A 23,579-nucleotide genomic window follows, 5' to 3' on the forward strand; every position below is an offset into this window, starting at 1 on the left:
TTTTTCATAATAGTTCATCATTTATTCTAGTAAAACCTTATTCAAGATCTACTGTGTGCCAATCATTTTGATAGACACAGACAGGGTTGTGACCAATCTTGATGCCCTGCCCTTCCATGAGGCATTCACTTGATGCCCTTTCATTGGCTTATTGGCTGGTTAATATTCTGGTTTCCTGGGTGTCCATCTTAATGTTCATGGGCTTATACTTATCAGTTGTTGACTATTTTAATATCACTCTTGGACATAAATGATAGAATTTCAAATAAGATATTCTTCCTCTGCTTAAAGAGTGTTGAGAAGGAGTTAACTATTTAACAAACAAGCTTATTTAAGTTGTATGTTAGTTTTTCAATTTTATATCTTAAGATAATATGTTCTGTGTATCTAATATTCGCTTTGTGAAGTGTATCTAATATTCACTTTGTGATGTAGTACTTTTTTGTTCTAAACTTAACTTTTATCTGGATTCAAGGTGTCTCTATTAACTCATTTACAATATTGGGTTCATAAATCCATCATGTGGTTCCTATATTTCATGATTTTGTAGTACCTGTAAATGTGCTTCGACTGGGAAGCTTGAGCCTCCTCTTTGCACAGAGAGACCTTTGTCCAGCCAAGCCCTTCATCTTTAACTCGATCTTTTCCTTTTCTACTTTGCCTTGTTTGAGGTTCAGCAACTAGAATCATAGAGTTTCATTCTTTCAAATAAACTGCAGTAGCTATTCTTGGACATAATGAAGACCACATAGGATTTACTTTCATCCATATCCTAATTTCATATAAGTTTTTTCATCCCTTAGTGTGTTTTTGGCTTCTCTGAGCCTCAGTTTCTCCTCTGTAGGAAGAAAATAATGCTTGTCCACACAGATGTTTTTCTTGATGAGGCCAGCAAGCAGCAGTGTGCCCAAGGCTGTATGCTAAATCTGTAAAATCATGATGATGCCCAGAGCAGTGTTGGCTTTTTGCACCACAGCAGGGAGACAAAGTTGGATTGAAGCTAAACACTTTTTTGTAACAAGAAATATACAGGTGTCATAACATATTTTCTGTGTGAAGACTGAGTTACATGTAAAGCATTTTATGTATTTTCTGTATGAAGATTAAGTGAATGACATGTAAAGCACTTAAAATAATACTTTTAAGTATTATCGATACTTATTATTATTTGTCTTGTTATAAAACAAGATTTACGGCCAGGCATGGTGGTTTACACCTGTAATCCCAGCACTTTGTGAATCTGAGGTGGGCCGATCACTTGAGGTCGGGAGTTTGAGACCAACCTGGCCAGTAGGATGAAACCCCATCTCTACTAAAAATACAAAAATTAGCCAGGTGTGGTGGTGGGTGCCTGTAATTTCAGCTACTTCGGAGACAGAGAATCACTTGAACCAGGGAGGTGGTGGCTGCAGTGAGCTGAGATTGTGCCATTGCCTTCCAGCCTGGGCAACTGGCAACAAAGCAAAACTCAATCTCTAGATAAATACATACATACATACTTAAAAAATAATAAAAATAATAAAACAAGATTTATAACAAGACCAATAATAACATATTTGTTAAATAGTGAAAGTAAATCTTTATGGTGTCCACAAATATTTCAAAGTATATTTCACTTCACATATAATGTCACAAATTTAATTTAGGATCTTTAAGATGAGAGCACTCCTTCAATGATTGGGACAAGCTCAAGATGGGAATAAAGATTTTATTACTTACAGTTCCTGAGGGGGTACACATTTTGCACAGAGGTGACACACACAGAGGTCAGGGATGCATGGAGAGAGAGAGAAAGAGAGAGAGAGAGAGAGAGAGAGAGAGAGAGAGAGAGAGAGAGAAAGAGAATATGAGACCTGAGAGAGAGAGCGAGAATGAGACTATGAGACCACCTGCGGACCAGTGTCTTTATTTATGGGTCCAGGAGGTGAGAGAGGGAGGGAGGGAAAAAGAGAAATAGAGAGAGACAGAGAGTCACAGAGAGAGAGAGAGACAAAGAGAGAGAGAGAGAGAGAGAGAGAGAGAGAGAGAGAGAGAAATAATGCCCTGGGTCCAGGTTTCGCATGGGGAATTTTAACAGGTTTGTTTAAAGCAAGCAGGCAGAAGTTCCAGGACATCAAGCAGTGACTGAGAGGCAGTTACTGTGGTGTGTCTTCACAGTCCCTGCAGGGTGGAGGGTCAGCAGAACCAGTCCAGCAGACTGCATTAGCTCGTTTCATAGGGAAATGATGATCAGGGAGCAGGTGTATAAGGCAAATATCTTGATCCACCACACTGAAAAATGGGGGCGCTGCAGGGAGGTAGAGTGTAGAATTGGAAATTTTGTCAGGGTGACTTAATCTTTCTTCTGGTATAACAAAGTCCAACTTACATTTAAAATGGATGCCAAAGCAGCATAGAATTATAAGCATTCACTATACAAGTTTACCCTGTACTTTCATTGTCCTAATATTTCCCTACTTCCCAAGATAAATCTTAACATGATCTCACTCTCCCAATATTAATACTTTCCAAACAAATATATATATGCAAATGTTATTTCTATTTTCCTTTAAACAATTTTCCCTTTCTTATGTAAAATGGAAAATCTAGCTATCAAATAGCGAAATAGCAGGAAGTGGTGTGATTTATGACTGCTGCTTGATAGTCTAATTCTACATGTATTAGTGAGTGAAGAAAATCTCTGAAGTTTCCAAAGCAGAAATGCAGACAAATCTCTTCGGGGGCCAGTGTTCATGCCATCCCCAGTGCACTATCAGATAGTTGGTAAGAATGCTAGATATTTGAATACATATTATTAAACCTTGTGCACATAGAAAATTATGATGTGAGATGAGGATATACCAAAGGCAGTTTTCTTTTATGTTCATAACTATGTATGATTATACAAGGTCCTCAAAAATCAAAACCATAGTGAGAACATTACTAAAAGATACTTGGGCATTCAATGATTGATCATCTTTATTTTAAATTCTTAGAAGTTTTTGATTTGCTAGTCATATCCAATTTTTGTTTCCAAATGTAATGCCAAATTTGCCAAAAAGTATAAGAGATTATATATAATAACGGATACTATAGAAGTATTAATAGATAGGAAAGATAGAGCGGGACCAAACAGATCCTAAATCAATCTGTGAAACATATTCCCAATAGGTACAGCATAGTTCAGTGTTTCATTTCTGCCCTCCACAGAAAACAGTACTGTTATAGATACACATTGTATATTGATTTATTCAAACTATAAACATTTGGAGTTGTTATTCAATCAAATATGGCATTATCATTAAAATGTAGTGCCGCTTGACATTTTGAAACACAATAAACTGCTTTATATTGATGAGTTATAAGGTGATGTGTGACACAAATGTGACAAAAGTGATACAGAAAACACATTTTATATACTGGAATCATATTTATTTTGTAATTTGAATTATTCAAGGAATAGTTTGCCTTCCAGAAATCATACATTTTTATTTTGTAGAAAATTAAAGAGGAGTCTAAGGTTTGTCTTTGTCCGATTACTAAACTTTGTTATTGGGCCACCTTTCTCTTGAAATCACAGTCTCATTTCTAAGTGGTATTAAATAGCTGAATAATGATTCAGAAAAAAAAAGTGAATTTAGAAAATAGCAACTATGAATACATAGTATTCTATATGCTAAGTTCTGCTTTAGGCATTTTACATTTTAGAGTTGTTTTAAGTAACACTACACATACCAATTAATGAGATGGTGTTCTCCCCATTTTATGTATAAGGAAACCATCACAAACAAGCGGCAGAGCAGATTTCACATTTGACTCAGTTCCACTTACCTCTAATCTTCCTGTCTGAGCAATAAGAAGTTGTATATCAACTGTTTGGTATATTTACCACCATAATGTGCCACATGTTCATTATTTTGAATATTGCTAATTTCTTGATTTTTATAAGAAAAGGGAAATACTGTGTAATCATTGTGATGTGGTTCTAATTTTTAAGCCTTTAATGGCAATATTCAAAAAATATCATAAATAAGACATAGATTGAATAGCTTCATACTAGTGTATAGTATAGATTACTGTTTCCAAGCCATTTTATTCTTACCCCTTTAGTGTCTTAAAAATTTTTTAATCCTTCTTGCTGTAATGGTAATACCATAGAAATATTGTATAACTGTTTATAAACTTTAGCTCTTTGAGCGCACCAGACCATTATGATATCTAAGAATTTTTTTCTTTCCTCCAATAATCAAATTTGCTCCCTGGGGCACTATTACTGTCTTTGAAAATGCATCATAGAGACCAAATTCTGAGCCAGTCAGCTATCGTCTATTAAGACAGTGGTTAACAAGGTATCATCTGTGCACTAGAGGCATAGCATCACCTTAGGAATTTTTTAGACATGCAAATCCTCAGGCCTCACCTAAACGTCCACACTTAGAAACTCTGAAAATAGGCCTGTGCAGTCTGGTTTAATGAGCCTTGCAGGTGATTATGATGTATGCCACCAGTTCTGGATAGGTTGTTGAAAGATGGGACCATGGCTTGATTGCAGCATTGAGTTAATTACTTTATGTCTCAGTTTTTCCATCCTGACAAAGCCCAGACAACTCTTAGTTTGAAGCCTCGTACACACAACCTCAGTGGAAAAACTGCTCAGGGGTCCTGTTGAGAATCCACCTGGCTTTAAGAGGGAAGGAAAAAGATAATACTGATCATCCCAAACCACTTCATTAGGACATTTTTGCCTTTTTTTAAAAAAAAAAAGAATACTCAGCATGGTACCTCTGATTACATTGAGAAAGGCCTGGATTTCTCCGAAAACAATGAATGGAAAAATAGGTAAATAAGTAAATATTGATATTCTGTCTCAATAAACATTCATTATGTATATGAAAACAAACAGAAACAGGGGTATCCAAATTTTGTGGCAGAATTAATTATGTAAGAAATGGGGAAGAACTGGTGATCCATCAGGAAACCATGCTTGTTTCACTGTCTTGAATTTTTCATTTATAATATTTGCTCCTGTGGTTTTATAAAAGGAAGAAAAAAAATTTTTTTTTTTATTTCTTAGTTCTACAGAGCTTCTCTAGTCTTATTCTCCTACCTACCATTCTAATCATGTACTTGCACAGATTGGCTCACCCACTTTATTGACTTTTTTCCAGCTTAGATGTATGCAGTCTGATAATAAACAGAAGTATTTATTTTAATATGCGGCATGATTGAAAAAGAGCTTAATCTACAGAGCTGAAAACATAAGAATAATAGACTACTATGGTGAAACCTCACAAACCACCAACTGTAGAGCATGCAGTACTTAAAACTTGAGAAATATTCTATGATGCCGTGATCTGTAAACATCCACCTTACAACTCAAGATTCCCTGAGTCAGTGATTTACAAAATGCAAATAACTGGTAACTGAAACTCAGATTTGGTGAAAGAAAAAGCTTAATATTGACTTAATATCATAAGGTTTAGCATGTATAATTCAATTAGAAATCAAATACTGTATGGAATAAGAAACATTTTCAAGTTTATTCTCTGTGCTGTTCTGTTTTAGATGGAACTTGCTAAGGAAGAAAAGTGTGAATTTCTGCCATTCCTGTCCCCACGGAAGGTTATAGTAAAAGGTGGGAGAATTGTTGCTATGCAATTTGTTCGGACAGAGCAAGATGAAACTGGAAAATGGAACGAAGATGAAGATCAGATGGTCCGTCTGAAAGCCGACGTGGTCATCAGTGCCTTTGGTTCAGTTCTGAGTGATCCTAAAGGTACAGTGCTGGGAGCTGAAATATGTGATGCAATTGCCTGTTATTTTAGTGCCATAATGGTTTCTAGCTTTCAGGGAATTGGTTTTCACTTTGTTTATTTACCTCTTCTAGTTAAGAAATACAAGCAATCTTGGTTCAAAAGGCTTAGAAATGGTATTTAATGCATATACAGAATTATTTTTAAAGTGGCAAGAATTAAAGAGAACACTAATCTTTCTTTTAAGTTGATAACCAAAATACATATGCTACCCTATAATGATATTTGCCTTGTTTCTTCTGGAAGAATGGCTTTCCTTTTCACTTAAACTAAAGTAAGAAAATGAAGCAGTGTAGTTGGAACAGTCAGTCTTCAACGATTTAGACAAATTAAAATCTAATGAATGGCCAAAAATATAATTTGTGTTTATTACTATCTTTATGCCAGATCATCACTTCAGATGTCAGAATTATCAAATTAGAAAGTTTAAATATCTGTCATTTCACCTGGATGGCTAAGAAAATAAAAATGTTTTTTTAAAAGATAATAAGAGAAAGAAATGTTTTATGTAACATTTCAACTGAATAATGATTCAGTCCAGTAAGACTACTTTATGTTATACTTTTCCCACATACAGTGTTTTTTTGTGGGTCATTGCAGATGAAAGCTTACGTACCTCGGTACCTTCATTTTACAAATCCTTTTACCTTTTAATTCAAATTATTGAAATGACAGTTAACTCTTTTGTTTACTGTAGTGTTTTGCAAATATGTTTTTCTAGGTCAGAGATTCATTAAGAACAATCATACCAAAAATCCCTCTAAACCTAATGACTCCTGTCTGTGACTTGCTACTGTATTCATGCTAAAATTACATTTTTGTCTGAAATTGGAAGAGATATATACATGCAAATGTATATTTTCATGCCACAGATAAGTAAAAAATTCAACTAGTCATCAGGATATTTTATCTGCAGGACATCAAACATCTTGGTATTTGGAAACATCCAGATGTTTAATGTCATCAAGATAAATGTTTCCAAATAGCTAGATGGTAGCCTAAATTTGTCACTTTTTATCTAGACATTTAAGTGGTATTGGAGACACAGTTAGAGTATGGTTCATTTATTTAACTGAATTTAGGCAGGAAAAAAGAATAATATGAAAACTGCATTATATTATCTAAAAAATCATATTCTTACTATTTAAATACTCGGTATATCACCAAAAATTGAGTAAAATGTTGAATCGTGTTTAGCAATTCTGTTGATCATTTTCCTATCCAAAAAGGTTTGCTTAACTATTTAAATTTATTTTTTATAATTGAGAATCCTAATATTAATGAAAATTATCTTTTCCTGAGGAAACCTAAACAGGTTTGACTCAGAAAACAGCATTTGCAATCTCAGATGTGATTTTATAAGCTTCTGCTTGTGTGTGTATGTGTATGTGTGTGTGTCTGTGTGTGTGCATGTGTGTGTGTGGATTTGTGTATACATCTATGAAGAATAAAAGATTTAAGTTAGCATATAAAATGTGAAGAAGGAGAAAATTTGATCTACTCAGGTTTGACTAGCTCATTTCAGAATTTGTGCATTTTATTCCAAACTTTACGGCGTATATTTCTTCTCGTACTTCACATATACCACCGCTTATACATTTAGAGAAATCAATGAAAAAATGTTTCTTCGCTATGTTTTTTTCCTCTTTCTATTTGAAATAATAAACAGTCTGGAGAAATTATTCTTAAGAAGAATTACCAACTTTACCAAGAGCCTTCAATGTTTACATTACTCAGAAGTTATTCTCGAAGTGAGGAGGAGCTGGCAGAACTGCAGTGTGAGATAGCATTCATTCCTGGACTCCCATCCAGATGTTTCCAATGCTGTTTTTTTGGATGGAAAACATTAAAGAAAGGAGTCAAGGAAGCAATATTTATTAGAATTCTATCAATAAGCTTTTACTCAATAGTATTTAATATCTTAAAATAACAGTTTCAAAGTCAGAAAACTGACATGTGCAGACATACATGTAAAATACAGTGAAAAGCGTTTTTTTTGGAAGCAAGTTGTCCATTTGGGTAAGAAGAGAAGATATTCATGTTAACCCTCTTCCACCATAAATTTTGTTTCATCCTAACACCTATGTTCTGTCGCTTATATGTGGTACCTAGTAATCACATATTTGATACCTGTTTTAATATATTCATCTTTTAAAATGTTTTCTTCTCTTTCCACCCCTCCACTTTTCTTTTTTTCAGCCTCACTTTGCACAGAATGTAACGAACTGCATGTTGAATGCAGTGCCATTTTTTCAGTCCTTATTCTATTTTCTACATTTTGTAATTGATAATATTAATGATTTCTGTTTGAAATGCTCTTCTCCAAGTCACTTAAACTTGCGGAGGCTCACAGAAAATCAAATACTGCATGTTCTCACTTGTAGGCTGGCGTTGAACAAGGAGAACACATGGATGTAAGGAGGGGAGCATCACACACTGGAGTCTGTTGCGGGGGGGACTAGGGGAAGGACAGCGGGGATAGGGAGGTTGGGGAGGGATCACATGGGGAGAAATGCCAGATAGAGGTGACGGGGGGGATGGAGGCAGCAAATCACATTGCCATGTGTGTACCTATGCAACAGCCCTTCATGATCTGCACTTGTACTGCAGAACCTAAAGTACAGTTAAAAAAAAAAAAAGGTTTCTGAGGCTCAATTTCTTTATCTATTAAAAAATACAAACATAGTAATATCTTTCTGACTCACAGGACTATTGTCAGAATTAAAACGAAATAACGTAAAGGACTTGGACACAAAACTAGAATGCATTCTTTTTGTGACACTCTGTTTCCTTGCTTCTTCTTTTAACTACTCCTTTCCAAGCCCATCACTGACCGCTTTTCTTCATCCAGCTTTTTACTTTCCAAAGTTCAGAATTTGTTCATTTTCTCTCCTTAACATATTTATTTCTTGAGTGAACTAAATGTCTTGTACATTCATTCATTCATCCATACTTATTTGCATTAATTCCTCAAGATATATAAGTGAACTTCTGTGTGCTAAAAAGTGGCTAGACTTACAGCAGGCACTATTTCCTATCTGTGTAAAAATAACTCTGAAATCTAGTTTTCCACTCCCCATTTCTCAGAAGAGCTCCTTTCATCCTAAATTTTTGTTCATGCATGTGACAAACATTTACTGAGTATCTAATGAAATGAATGAGTCATTGCACGGATTTTTTCAATTCCATGGACTAGGTGTGGAGGCAGATCTGTAATCAATAAATTTTATTTAAAAGTGAGGAATTTGTACATTAAGAGAGATTTGCACACAGCAAAAAAAGTTCACCTTATCAGAATCTTTTCTCAACTTCACTATTACAAATGGTACCGTTAGTACTCCCCATAGCCAAAGTTCAAAATTTTACCCCAGTTCAAATTTCTTATTACCATTTTTATTAACTGTACCAATATTATCTTATACTATTGTATAAAGCTTCCACTTCTTAACATGTGAGAACATCAGCAAATGGCCTTCTATACATTCTGTGTATCCAGCTATATTTTCTTCCATTCCCTGTTGAATTATTCCTCCCAGCATCCAGCATAGGGTGGATTCCATAGTGGTAACAGAGAAAACTTTGGTAAAGGCATTACATAAGGATATGCTGAAAAAATCAAGGAATGAGGTAAACTTGACAGAGTACATATAAAGTATAGTGATACATTTCACTCTTAGCCGTCTCTGATTATAATAATATTTTAAATGAAAATAGTTTTAAAATCTCAAATATATCAATAATACTAACTTGAAAAGGTAAGCTAAATTGGAAAATTTAAAGGAGACTACATTTTTTAATGTTTTGTTTTTGTTTTTGTTTTTTACACATATTTTATTGCAATTTAGGTTCAGGGGTACATGTGAATAACATGCAGGATTGTTGCATAGGGACATACCTGGCAGTATGGTTTACTGCCTCAATCCCTATCACCTATATCTGGCATTTCTCTTCATGTTAATCCCTCCCCAACTCCCTACCCCTCACAGTCCCTCCCTTAGTCCCCTGCCAGCAGACCTCAGTGTGTGATGCTCCCCTCCCTGTGTCCATGTGTTCTCACTGTTCAACACTTGCCTATGAGTGAGAACATGCAGTGTTTGATTTTCTGTTCTTGTGTCAGTTTGCGGAGAATGATGGTTTCCAGGTTCATCCATGTCCCTACAAAGGACACAAACGCATCATTTTTTTATGGCTGCACAGTATTCCGTGGTGTATATGTGCCACATTTTCCCTGTCCTGTCTATCATCAATGACATTCGGGTTTGTGCCAGGTCTTTGCTATTGTAAACAGTGCCACAATGAACATATGTCTTTATAATAGAACGATTTATAATCCTTTGGGTATATACCCAGTAATGGGATTGCTGGGTCAAATGGAATTTCTGTTTCTAGGTCTTTGAGGAATTGCCACACTGTCTTCCACAATGGTTGAACTAATTTACACTCCCACCAACAGTGTAAAAGTGTTCCTATTTATCCACATCCTCTCCAGCATCTGTTGTCTCCAGATTTTTTAATGATCACCATTCTAACTGGTGTGAGATGATATCTCAATGTGGTTTTGATTTGCGTTTCTCTAATGACCAGTAATGATGAACATTTTTTCATATGTTTGTTGCCTCATATATGCCTTCTTTTGAAAAGTGTCTGTTGATGTCCTTTGCCAACTTTTGAATGGATTTGTTTGTTTTTTTCTTGTAAATCTGTTTTAGTTCTTTGTAAATTCTGGATATTAGCCCTTTGTCAGATGGGTAGATTGCAAAAATTTTTTTCCCATTCTGTTGGTTGCCGGTTCACTCTAATGATTGTTTTTTTTTTTTTTTTTGCTGTGCAGAAACTCTGGAGTTTACTTAGATCCCATTTGTCTATTTCGGCTTTTGTTGCCAATGCTTTTGGTGTTTTAGTCATGAAGTCCTTGCCTATGCTTATGTCCTGCATGGTTTTGCCTAGGTTTTCTTCTAGGGTTTTTATGGTGTTAGGTCTTATGTTTAAGTCTTTAAACCATCTGGAGTTAATTTTAGTGTAAGGTGTCAGGAAGGGGTCCAGTTTTTGATTTCTGCACAGTGCTAGCAGGTTTTCCCAACACCATTTATTAAACAGGGAATCCTTTCCCCATTGCTTCTTTTTGTCAGGTTTGTCAAAGATGAGATGGTTATAGATGTGTGGCATTGCCTCTGAGGCTTCTGTTCTGTTCCATTGGTCTGTATCTCTGTTTTGGTACCAGTACCATGCTGCTTTGATTACTGTCACCTTGCAGTATAGTTTGAAGTCAGGTAGCATGATGCCTCCAGCTTTGTTCTTTTGGCTTAGAATTGGCTTGGCTATGCAGGCTCTCTTTTGGTTCTATATGAAGTTTAAGAGATTACATTTTTAGTGTCACTTTCTTCTGAAATACTACACAATCTTTCTAATTTTCTTAATTTGTTTCACAATGGAGAATATAAAATAACTTTTTGAGTGCTATGCTTCTTATATGTATGTAATAAATATTTACTGTCATTAAATGATAAGTGTCTCAACAGCTTATAGAAAAGATTAGTATATCAAATTTATAAAATGAAGTTGGATAAGATTTGGGGATTATAGTTGCTAATTATTTCATTGCTACTAAGGATAATAAGAGTGATAAGTCAGCATCATTATTTTACATAATTCTATTTCTTCCATCATTTTTTGGATTATACTAGGGAGTGGGAAATATGAACAAAAGACTAAATAGCCCATATCCGTGTACATGGACTATATATGTGCTGATCAGCATAATTTAATTGAATATTTCATTAAACACTAGTTCAAATTTTAAAGGCAATGGTGTCCAATTTATAACTCAGTTGAGATAAACTCAGCCTTAAATATCTTTCTTGTGAAAAACTCAAAATCATTCCACTTAATAACTGTCCTCCCTTCCCTCTAAGTATGTAAGATTCCAGATCATATCACATTAACTTGGGATTTTATTGTTTTACATAGACTGTAGAGGGTATGAAGGAATTAAGCACAAACTTCCTGTAACTGCATTTCTACTTTGCAAATATTCTCTATTCACTGGAAATTTCTAAGCATTTATTTAATATATATATGTATATTTTATTATGTACATATGTATAATATAATAGATATGAATATATATTTATATATAAAATACAAATTGTATGTATTTCCTAATATAGGACGTTTTCTCTTCTGCTAAACACTATTGTCAATATTTATTGAATTGAATTGTGTTTCTTCTTGTTTGGTGGTACAATGTCAATTTAATCAATTTATTGCTTGTTTTATAGTGTATCGCCCCTTCTCTTTTTTCTTAGAACCAAACTGCCAGTTGTTAAGTGTGCCCAAATTTTTGTTAGTTTTTACTTAGTAAGAATTCTTTCCCATTTTCACTAATCTCATGGCTTCATTTTTACAACCAAGGCAATAGGTTGTCCTTGTCCTCACATTTCTAGGAGATCTGGATGACATAATTTTATGGTTTGTTGAATATGGTTCAGACAACTGAATGAATGTACTTTAGCTCATTCTGTGATTTTGTGCCTCTCCCATACACTGCACCACAACCATCGTCTCATTATTTGGAAATTTTGACTTTGTAAATATTTATGTCTTGTGATCTTCCAGAATCTATTATATTTTATTTTCAAATTATATTATAAACCCCAAGGAGGGCAAAGAGTGTACCTTTATGCTAAATTGTAGTTCCAGTAGCAACTGACATTTTAGTATGCACATAATAAATCCACAAAAATATTTGTGTATTTGACTTGACTTGATTCATGTTAGGGTATTAATTTTATTCTGAGTTACTATTTTTTTCTATAATGGGATCTGCTTGGTTTATTTTTCTTAGAAAATATAAAACTTAGAAATATAATTCTATTATTCTATTGCTATCAGTTCTTCCTTTGTTGTGGCATAAATTGTTGCATTCCTTATAATACAATAAATAGTACTCTAATTAGAGTCTATCTCATATATTGGCTGAGAGTAGGGTCTCTGGAGCCAGGATACCCAGCTGGAAACCTGGCTTTCCTTCTTCTAACTTCATCGTCTTAATGAGTTACCTAGTCTCCCTGTTCTTCATGATCCTCATGGCGTAAGGGAGATGACTATAGTATCAACCTCCTAGAGTTATTTTAAGAAGAAATTAATTAATAATATATATAAAGCATTTACATATACACTTAGCATATAGTAAGCTTAAATTACAGATGTTATTAATCTGTATCAAAACCATATATTGGTAATTAATTGATTTATATTACACTCATATAGCTATTTGTGTTGTTTAGGAATAAAGTCATTTGAATATCAAGAGTTCATCAGGAATCTTGGAGACTCTGTCAACATCACTTTGTAAATAAGTGAAGCAGATGCTCATACATTCATGATTTTTTTAATGAAAAAATGCGCAATGGTTAGTTTTTTTTTTGCTGAAAAAAATAGATGGAACAGTCTATAACTGTATTATGTATTTTTAAAACTATTATCAATTCTAATGTTTTTCATGCTATTGAAAGCAATTTTCAACTATTTTTAGTTGTTAGAAATATCCATTTTGAATTTCTGCAAATGAGGTACCTAAAAAGCACATATTTTAAAGTGACTTTGATTTTCCTCTTAGGAATGGTGAAATTGGACCAAGTTGTTTTGTTTGTTTAGTATAAGGATCATTCATTTGTATTTTAAGAAGAAAAGAAAGGCACTTTGGAATTTTCAGCTAAGTTTGAGATTTTAAATGCTTGAAAATTACGGGATTATATAACTAAGATTGAAAACCCATGTTTTGGGAAGGAAGAAGTTAGGATGAATGGGGATGGACTCCACATCACATTGCACCACACTGCTCAGAGCAGTGACAAAGTGACTGAGCTCCAGGCACAGCCAGGGAAGATCCGAACCTTCTCTTAAGAAGGAATTTATATACTCCACCCCACTGCCTACATTTTCTTTCTGCTTGCTCACTGGGAACTAGAGATAACAAGGAAATGCAAAACCTAGATAGTTCTGAATCTTTAATGTAACTCTCAGAAATCAACTGCCTTGATAACATTGATTGCAATTAGTTCCGTAAGGGAGTGTTTTCAGGAAAAAAAAAAAAAAAGGGTTTTTAAATCACTCATCAGTTCCTCTTATTAGAAGGCCGTCAGAAAAGTTTTTGAAAGCCTCATGGGGTAAATCAAACATTCTGTCAATAGCAGCTTTGAGTATAGCTTTGATTCACTTGCCCCCATACTGAGAAAAGGTGCAGGCCATGGGTTAATTTGCCTTGTTCTAGCCTAACTCAGAACTAGAAATTGCCAGTTAGGCAAGAAATGGCCTGCTAAGATTCTGATGATGCAGAAAGTCAGAAATTTTTCAGATGTGTCCGTTTTTGTTTTCTCAATTATTTAGATACTGGGAAAAACCTATGAAAAAAATGTTTTAATGTTGGCACTAGATGAGTTAGGTAACCACCATTCAAAAATGGCGGTTACCTATGCTTTAAAAGACCTGGAATCAGTATGTTTCGTTTGATTTACTTCTTGTTAAAATGTAGTTTATTTGGTAATTTATTATGAAATTGAGAACACTAGGACATTTTAGTAAACTCCATTTTTTGGTTACCATCATATTCTATTTTTCAAACAAGAAAACGTCTCTTATAGAAGCTACTGGTGGTAAAATTTTCTTTGAACAACTATCCACTCTTCATGGCCTTCAGCTTACATAATTTCTTTTATCAAAAATAAAGGGGAAGAGGGAAAAATTGACTAATAATTTAAGAAATTGTCATAATTGGTCAAATCTTCACTGTTGCATGCATTTTAATAAACAAATATTTATAGTGAAGTTTCAAAGAAAAGATTTAAGAATACTTCACTATATATGCTAAATAGGATACCTTTTTGACTAATGGCAAAACATTAGAGGAAGGGACGTACTAGTGATTAATATAAGTAAGAATGAATGACATTCTTTGTTTTTTTTTTTTTTTTTTTTGAGACGGAGTTTCGCTCTTGTTACCCCGGCTGGAGTGCAATGGCGCGATCTCGGCTCACCGCAACCTCCGCCTCCTGGGTTCAGGCAATTCTCCTACCTCAGCCTCCTGAGTAGCTGGGATTACAGGCACGCGCCACCATGCCCAGCTAATGTTTTGTATTTTTTTTAGTAGAGGCGGGGTTTCACCATGTTGACCAGGATGGTCTCGATCTCTTGACCTTGTGATCCACCCACCTCGGCCTCCCAAAGTGCTGGGATTACAGGCTTGAGCCACGGTGCCCGGCCATGAATGACATTCTTACTTAACATTTAAGAACTAAAGTAATCAGTCCAGCATAATACACTGGATACAATACAATAACTTGCATTAGGATTTTCCTTATTTATATTTCTAAATGTACTAGAAGGGACCTAAGAGATCATATATTCTAATCCCCTCACTTCACAAGTTTATTTTTTTAATAACATATGATGGCTAGTCCAGGCTCTAAGATAGGTCTCAGGGATAAAGTAGTGAAACGAAAAATGCAAACTTTGCCTCCAAGAAAGCACATTTTAACAGGAGCGCTCACAATTACAATAAATTGTGCTTTGAGAAGTTTAGGTTCCCGAGGAAGCACAGAACAGAATCTAAGCAGTCAGGAAAGCTTCCTAGAGGAAGTGGGTTGTAAATTGAAGTCTGAGTGATGTGTAGGAGTTTCCAGGTGGAACGGGGGTGGAAGGGAGGGAAGCCACAGGGAGATTATGCAATTTGCTCAACACCACACTGTTAGATTAAATAGTCATTTTACAGTCATTTTAAAAAGTTGTAAAAAAATATGTCTTTAGAAAGTTGTCATCAGCCTACTTACTTCATGCATGTTCTCATCTTCGTAAATGAAGATCTGAATTTTTCATTTGTATTTCTAAAATAGAACTTTTATTTTATGATTTCTACTATTAATTCTCTAGTTATTCACCAGGCAATGAAAATTTTTTGATGCACAACTGTGTTCCAGGCACTGCTCAGGCACTAGGAATACAGACATGAGTAAAAGAGTGTTGCCCTTTAGGGACCTATAGGCTAATGGGAGAAACGGACATGTAAATACATATATAGCAACACAGTGTGCTAATTTGAGGTCACATTTGGAATGGGTTTTAGAGCTTGAGTAGGAGTTTTCCTATTACAGAGAAAATTATATATAAAAGTATGGGCTGACAAAATGACCTCATATGGCTAGACAACGGGGAGGCATTCTGTTTTGCTGGAGCAGATGGTGTGTGGTTACATAAGGGTAGGGAGCAGGTTGGGATAAGATGGCAGGAAATATGGCTAAAATATATGTGGAGTCAAAGGATTATATGCTAAAGTAGGGATTATGAATTTTATGCTGTAGATGTGCAGGTAACAAATGAAGAGGTTTAAATAAGGGAGAGATCTTTGTCTTGAATGAGGTAATTCTAGCAGGTGTTAGAGCTTCCTTCAGTCTCCTTGGATTTTGCACCCTTAGTGATAATCTTCAAATAGTCAGGGGTTAGAAAAGAAGCAGCCACATTTTGAGAAGGTTCATATTAGTAGGCAATGCGTTTTCTAACATTTAGTGCCTGAATGAGGTGGTTACTCAGTCATAGGGTATGATCCACCTAAGTAAATTCCCTTATGAGAAGCTGGCCTAGTAACATTTTCACTATAAGGGGAGAAAGAGAACCCATGCTCAGATGGACAGCTCTCAAGTTACAGGTTAGACCAGCGTGGATTATATAGGCCTCATTTCTTCTTCCAGATTCACTAATTTACATTGTATTTTAGCTTTTCGAAGAGAGGTGGGAAGGGTGCAGTGTGACACCCTGGATGTTATATCAGTGATTGTTTCTTTACATGATGGCAACATCAGGAATGTGGAATGAGCATGCCGTTATGCAGTGTCAGTAATGTAGGGAACGATGTCCTGGAATTAAGAAAGACTAGTTAAAATGATTAAAATAATATTTTCAGTAGTTTCAATGACTAAGATAGAGGAAGTGGAAATACGGGAGAAAATTCAGAATCAAGATATATTTCTTAAGTAGATTAGTCATAATTTGGTTATCTGCTTGATAAAGAAATTGGTTGTGGGGTATCTAGCTAGGAGGTATACAGGTGTCTGTAGTACTAACAGAACTCACAAATGTAGGAGGTAGAAGAGATCTGAGCGAGGTGGTGGTTTGTTGAATTTAGGTTTGCTGTGGAACAACCGAAGAAGGGAACTAGAACCAAGAAAATAAAGAATGACTGAAAACAGACATTGGTGATTATTACACATCATCTTCCTGTCTTTTCGCTTCTATACCTTAATGTCTAGAACAGGAGCTATTCATTGATTTAATGAATGAATGAAAGGTGTTATAATGTATCATTTAAATAAGAGCTTCTTAAAACTGTGATAAAAGAGTGTATGTCTGGAAATCCAGAAATTGCCCACATTCCATAGTATGAACGAAAAAAAAAGTCAGCTTTTGTTACTGTTGATTTTCTGACAGTAAATCTTTTAAGGAGGATATGACATCAAGGGACAGTTTATTCCATGATACTTTATCTACCTTCCCCTTTTTACTAATACATACGATTCTTCATGTACTGCCATGTTAGTTTAAAATGTCTGAATAATAACAATGATAGATCCTTTGTATTGGTTGCCAAATGATGAAAATGAACTATTTTTGTCTTCTTTTTTTTTTTTTTTTTTTTTTTTTTTTTTGAGACGGAGTTTCGCTCTTGTTACCCAGGCTGGAGTGCAATGGCGCGATCTCGGCTCACTGCAACCTCCGCCTCCTGGGCTCAGGCAATTCTCCTGCCTCAGCCTCCCGAGTAGCTGGGATTACAGGCACGTGCCACCATGCCCAGCTAATTTTTTGTATTTTTAGTAGAGACGGGGTTTCACCGTGTTGACCAGGATGGTCTCGATCTCTTGACCTCGTGATCCACCCGCCTCGGCCTCCCAAAGTGCTGGGATTACAGGCTTGAGCCACCGCGCCCGGCCTATTTTTGTCTTCTTTGTACATTGACTTGCTTTTAATTATATTTTGGGCAAGAAGAATTTTCAGGAACCTAATTGTAAAACTGTACATGTTTCAAAAATTGTTCTTATGGGAAATATTTTTGCTTGGTTAAAAGATTTATCATCTTTCTATTATGAAATATCATATGCAGGGTGAGGATGAAGTGGTGGAATCTAATGCAGCTACTGGCATTTCTGCAGAATAACTATCCAAAGTAATGGAATCTTTGCACAGTTTTTCTTTGGAATTATTTTAAAAGGGTGGAAGTGATGAGGAGGGAGGTCAAACTGATAACAGTGTTGAAAGTGATTTGGAATCAACGTCACATCACTTACAACTGCCTTAGATATCCATTTGAAGCACAACATGATATTTCTGTAATTATTTTACTTCCCTCTAATAACTGCATAGGAATAGGTTTGTTTCCCCAGTGAATAGCTCTGTTCAGAGCCTTTTCTTATCTTTATTTTCCAGATTTCACTAGTGGTTGATATCATATGCATTCTTACAGGGAGACAGTGGATAAATCAGCAGTTTTCCATCAAATCAAAGATTACATACAAGAAGTAGAGCAGTGGCATGTAACAAGTTTTGTTAGGGAAAAAAGGTAGAAAATGGAAAAAATAACATAATTGTTTCAGAGAACAGAAATCATAAAACATAGCCAATGGTTTTGAACATACAGTGAGTGTAATAGATGTATTGAATGTAATAGATCCAGTGAGTATAATAAATAAGCAGGTTTATTGACCACAGCCTATTATATTTTTCTTTTAAATACTGGTTAGCTTGTAGTATAGTAAAAGTTTATTCTAAAACCTAATATGCTGGTGAAATGTTAAACTAAACTAAGCTGCTATGAGGTGTAAAATCAAGATGTAAGATTTAGTTAAATTATAAAATGGTAATATAGATTATACTAAGGTTCTTAATTACATGTATTTAGTATTGCAGAATGATATTATTATTGTTAATTACTTTGTATTTATGTTCTTGGATCAAAGCACAATAAATATAAGGCAACATTCCTCTCTAAAATACTCTGGTTAAATTAGACATTTGGCCAGGTGTGGTGGCTCATGCCTGTAATCCCAGGGTTTTGGGAAGCTGAGACGGGTGGATCACTTGAGGTCAGGAGTTTGAGACCAGCCTGGCCAATGTGGTGAAACCCCGTCTCTACTAAAAATACAAAAATTAGCCAGGCATGGTGGTGGACACCTGTAATCCCAGCTACTCAGGGGGTTTAGGCAGGAGAATTGCTTGAATCCAGGAGGCGGAGCCAAGATAGCGCCACTGCACTCCAGCCTGGGTGACAGAGTGAGACTCTGTCTCCAAAAATAAGTAAATAAATAAGAAAGGCATTAACCTGCATGTATGCTATTGTATAAATTGGAAAATTACATAAAATCTTATTTAGTATCTACTCCCAAAATATGGAAGCTACCCAGTTCAAATGTAATATACTACCGTTGTTGGAGGAAGAAACCAGTATTAATGCTAACATCCATTTGGAGGTCCTGCCCAACAGTATGTGGATTAATGCTCTCCAGTACTAACCTTTTTTCTCCCCTTTAAAAACCATACTTGTTGTATTTTGTAATTATGAAGCTCTTTGAAGTGTTTTCAAGACTGACTTACCTAACCGTTTTTTCCATACAAGTATGTGAAAGAATGGCAAGCATCTTCTATGGTACGTGTTTGCCCAGTATCTGGTGATTTTCCAAGCCCTCCTCAAAGTGTATTTACAATTCGTTTGGTTTAACATGATCCAATGTTTCTCCCTATATTTGCATGCTGTTGCCAGATGAACTTTATATCACCAGCCTCATCACATTACTCTCATCCTTTAGAATCTAAAACGATTCTTCCCTGTTGGTGGGATTAAAACCAAATGCTTCAATTTAATTTTGACATTCTTCTAATCTGCCCTCCTACATACTTGTGGGATGTTACTTTCCATTGTTTCATTCTGTATTTATTATATGTGTTTGGTATTAATTATACAAGATTCTTTTAGGTTCTCTAAAGTTCACAAAAATGAGTTCATTGTCCCCATCTGCAGGAACTTGCAGTCTAATAAAGGAGGAAAAATGCATGTAAATAAAGTTACCAACAGGTAGAAAGTGACCCAGGAGAAACAGATAAACTGTTAGTGTGACATACAGGGTAGAGACATGACTTCCAGAAGCAAGAATTAAAAGGTTTTATGGAGGCAGTGACATTTGTAATAGTTGAGGATTGGGTAGGAATTAGGAGAACAGAGACGGGACTTGAAATCACATTCTAGTTAGAGAAGACAGCCTGGATAAATACATGGGGGAGTTTCTTTGTCTAAACTATAAGGTATATGAGAAGCAATAGAGTAAGTGTGGAAAAACGTATCATTGCTAATTCATGAAATGTTTTCAGTGTCTAGTTATCTGAATTTTATCCAGAATTGTGGCACTGGAAATCTAAAGGGGCATGTGGATTAAATATATTTCCTACACATACATAGGGATCCTGTAATTAAATATGCTTCTCTTTTTTTGATTCTTGTTCTTCTATTTCACTCTGTACATCTTAGATATTCTAAAGTATATTGACAAAACCACTGCAGGGTACTTTCTTTATATTTTAACCCAAAGATCCAGCACAGTCCTTAATTCAATAAGTATTCACCAAATGGATGAATAGATAAATGAATGAATGAAGAGATGAATAAATGGTTGAATGAAAAGAATGAAGTGACTTTATTGTAAGTGTCTGCACTGAAAATTAACAGTAAGGGCAAACGCATGTGAAAGTAGTGTATTTTTGAATTATCATGAAGGTCAGCCAGCCCACCCTCTGCTGAGGGAATGATCAGACACTGGACGCTTTCACTTTGCATTGAGAATGGTTTCCTAAGACTAGTCATCCTGCTTCTATTCTCACTTCCGTATAATCCCACCAGAATGACCTTCTAAACAGAGATTATTTAATTTCATTCTTTTGTTCTAAACCCACCAACGCTGTCCTATTTTATTGCAATAAACTTATTACAACAGTATAATGCCCTCCTTGGTTTGGCCCCTGCCTATTTCTCAGATTTCCTCTCTTTCCTCACTTGCTTTCCTTCATCCACCGAAAACCTTCCTTCTCCTCCTCGTGTGCTGTAAACCACATCTCATTCTTAACACCCTGCCACCACCCGACTTCTTGAAATAATCTGCCTCTAAGTTATCACGTGACTGACTCATTCTCATCCTTTATGTTTTAGCTCTGATGCCATCTCATCAAAGAGGCGCTCTCTGACCCGCCATAATTGCTGTAATCTAAACCACCCCTTCTGCTTCTCACCTCCCTCATCTTATACTAGTCTTGTTCATGTAACCCTCTTCATAGCCATTTAGACATTTTCACTATCATATAGTTCATTTACTTGTTTTTTTAATTATCTTCTGCCAGATGAAATTTACAACACACAAGGATGGGTCTCTTATCTGTGGTTTACTACACTGTCTACAGCAGGATTTAGTACATGAGGGACCAAAAAAAATTTAGTTTTTTTTTTTTCCTAATTGAATGAATGAAGGCAAGGTAATGCCTTGCTTTTTTACTATGAAAAATTATCAAACACCTAGAAAGAATAGCCTGTATGCAGCACTGCCTTTGGTCTTTGCCAGATACTTTGTCCTTAACCCCTTTCAGAATTCTGTTTTTTGTCTTTATCATTCAACTCCAAGCGTCACCTTTTTATGGTTCATTGGCCTCCAGGTCATCAATCTATTTACCTACGTTATATTTCTTTTGTATTTGATTCTTGTTGAAATTATCTCTTTTCTTGGCTTGTGTGGCTGAGAAATATTTTGATTCTCATGTAATTCTGAGGAATCATTCTCTGGCTTTAGTTCAGGTTATGTTTGCTGACACTTTAAAAACAAGTGGGTAACTCTATTTTCACCTGTTTTTGCATTCTTTCCTTGGGAACTTTACCCAGCCTTGTGATTTATTTAATCCCAAGGTGCAGTGCCCTCACCTGAGGTCTAGGTGTATATCTCCAAATGCTCCTGTGGACTTTTTGGGCATTTTCCAACTACATATCTAGTTGATGTCTAGTGAGATTTAAATCTCAGAGGTGTGACCTTGGTAACTTATCTCAGTCTCACATTCCTCAACTATAAAATTGAGATATACCTACTTTATGAGGATCCTAAGAGATAGTATGTACAATACGTATCCCAGAACCAGCTACATGCTGATGAAAGGATTCAATGAATGTTTTCCATTATTATCGTTTTTATCCCTATTAGATATAGCCTTTGCAAAGGTTGATATTTCTTGACTGCATGATAATACAGCTAGTTCTCTATATAAAGAAGCTATACTTTTGATTGCACATTTACTTATGTACTAAAATTGTTTAAACAAAAATCTACTGTGTGTTTTAAGTTTGCATTGAAGTGTGCCTACTGACGATTGACAAGGAAAAAAATTCCATAAGATGGATATCAAAAAATAACATTAATGAGCTGCTAAAGCTAAAATTACAGGAACTTATGAAATTGGTTAAACATAAAAACCATTAAACTGTTTACTGAAGCTTCACAGATATACTGCAGCTAATGAGCATTTCTGCTATTTAAATAAGCCCAAATTGAACACACATTACATGGATACATAATTAGTCATGGCAGTCAGACACACATAGACTTACTTTTAAAGCTCTATTTAGGGAATCTTTTCCATTTGATTTATTTTGTTAATTAAAATATTTTACAGTGTTCACTTATATTTTAATAATACTGTTTTCACAAGTAATATAATTTACTACTGGTTTCCTATTTGTTTTTATTTTTCTGTTAAATGCAACAAATGAGAATTTTTATATGAAACATTTTTCTTAACCCCTTTCAGTAATTATTTATATCATTTGATGATATAATTCAGCATTTAAAAAATTTTGTTCACTGAGAAGTATACATAAAATATTTTAGTACCCTTTCTGTATTTTTTTACTGTCTCATACTTATCAAGAAATATTAAGCACCCAAATGTGCATAGAATTATAATGATTATGGTCCAAACCAGATTAAAAGATGATCTATTTCTTCAATGAGTAATAGGCTTAAATAGATGATATCATTAAATATCAAAGCAAATCAAAGTACAGCACTTGGGGATCCAACAGAGAATTTGAAAACAATTACCACATATTTATTTCAAGGATACTGACCTGCTTGAGGAGATCTCTTTCAGGTAAAATGAAATCCAATGTTCGAGGAGTTCAGAATATTAAATAGAATTATTTCAGAGAAATAAGCAAATGAAGGTGAAATGCTTAGAATATTTTAATTCTGAATTGGTTTGCTGGTCAGTTTAGGAAATGGAAATGAAATTCTCAGTATAAAACAAATAACACAAAGGAGTTGTTATAGGCTGTTATTGACATCCATCTTTTCCATTCAACTTGGGGAGCCCAAGTTTAATCTGAACAGGGAGAGGGAGAAGATCAGATCTGTTATTTACCCTGCCTGATTTCTACCAGCATATTCAAACTGAAAATTATCTAACCATAGCAGTAGGGAAATCAAATAGTTAAATCAATCAAAAGAATTTCACCATGTGTCCATTCTTACCTATTTAGTATGTTTGTCACTGTAGAAATACTTTTCGTCTACACAATGAACTGACTCTCTAATTGTGAAAATAAGACCTACAAGAAAAATAACTAAGACAGAACATATGGATGCTAAATAAATGGTATGGACAAATACTACATTTGGAAAATGTATGAAATGGAATGGAAAATACTACATTTTTGACACA

At 35.0% G+C, this 23,579-nt stretch overlaps 1 protein-coding gene across 1 annotated transcript in view; it reads left to right on the forward strand.

The window, feature by feature from the left end:
• The window catches only part of DPYD (dihydropyrimidine dehydrogenase), an 856,217-nt gene that overhangs the window by 364,007 nt on the left and 468,631 nt on the right, over nt 1–23,579 (forward strand). The window contains exon 11 of the mRNA XM_039460876.2: nt 5,545–5,755. Coding sequence (XP_039316810.1) covers nt 5,545–5,755 — 211 coding nt within the window. The remainder of the gene's footprint in view (nt 1–5,544; nt 5,756–23,579) is intronic.

The sequence above is a fragment of the Saimiri boliviensis genome, chromosome 11 (assembly GCF_048565385.1).
Source record: "Saimiri boliviensis isolate mSaiBol1 chromosome 11, mSaiBol1.pri, whole genome shotgun sequence".
Taxonomy (NCBI): Eukaryota; Metazoa; Chordata; class Mammalia; order Primates; family Cebidae; genus Saimiri; species Saimiri boliviensis.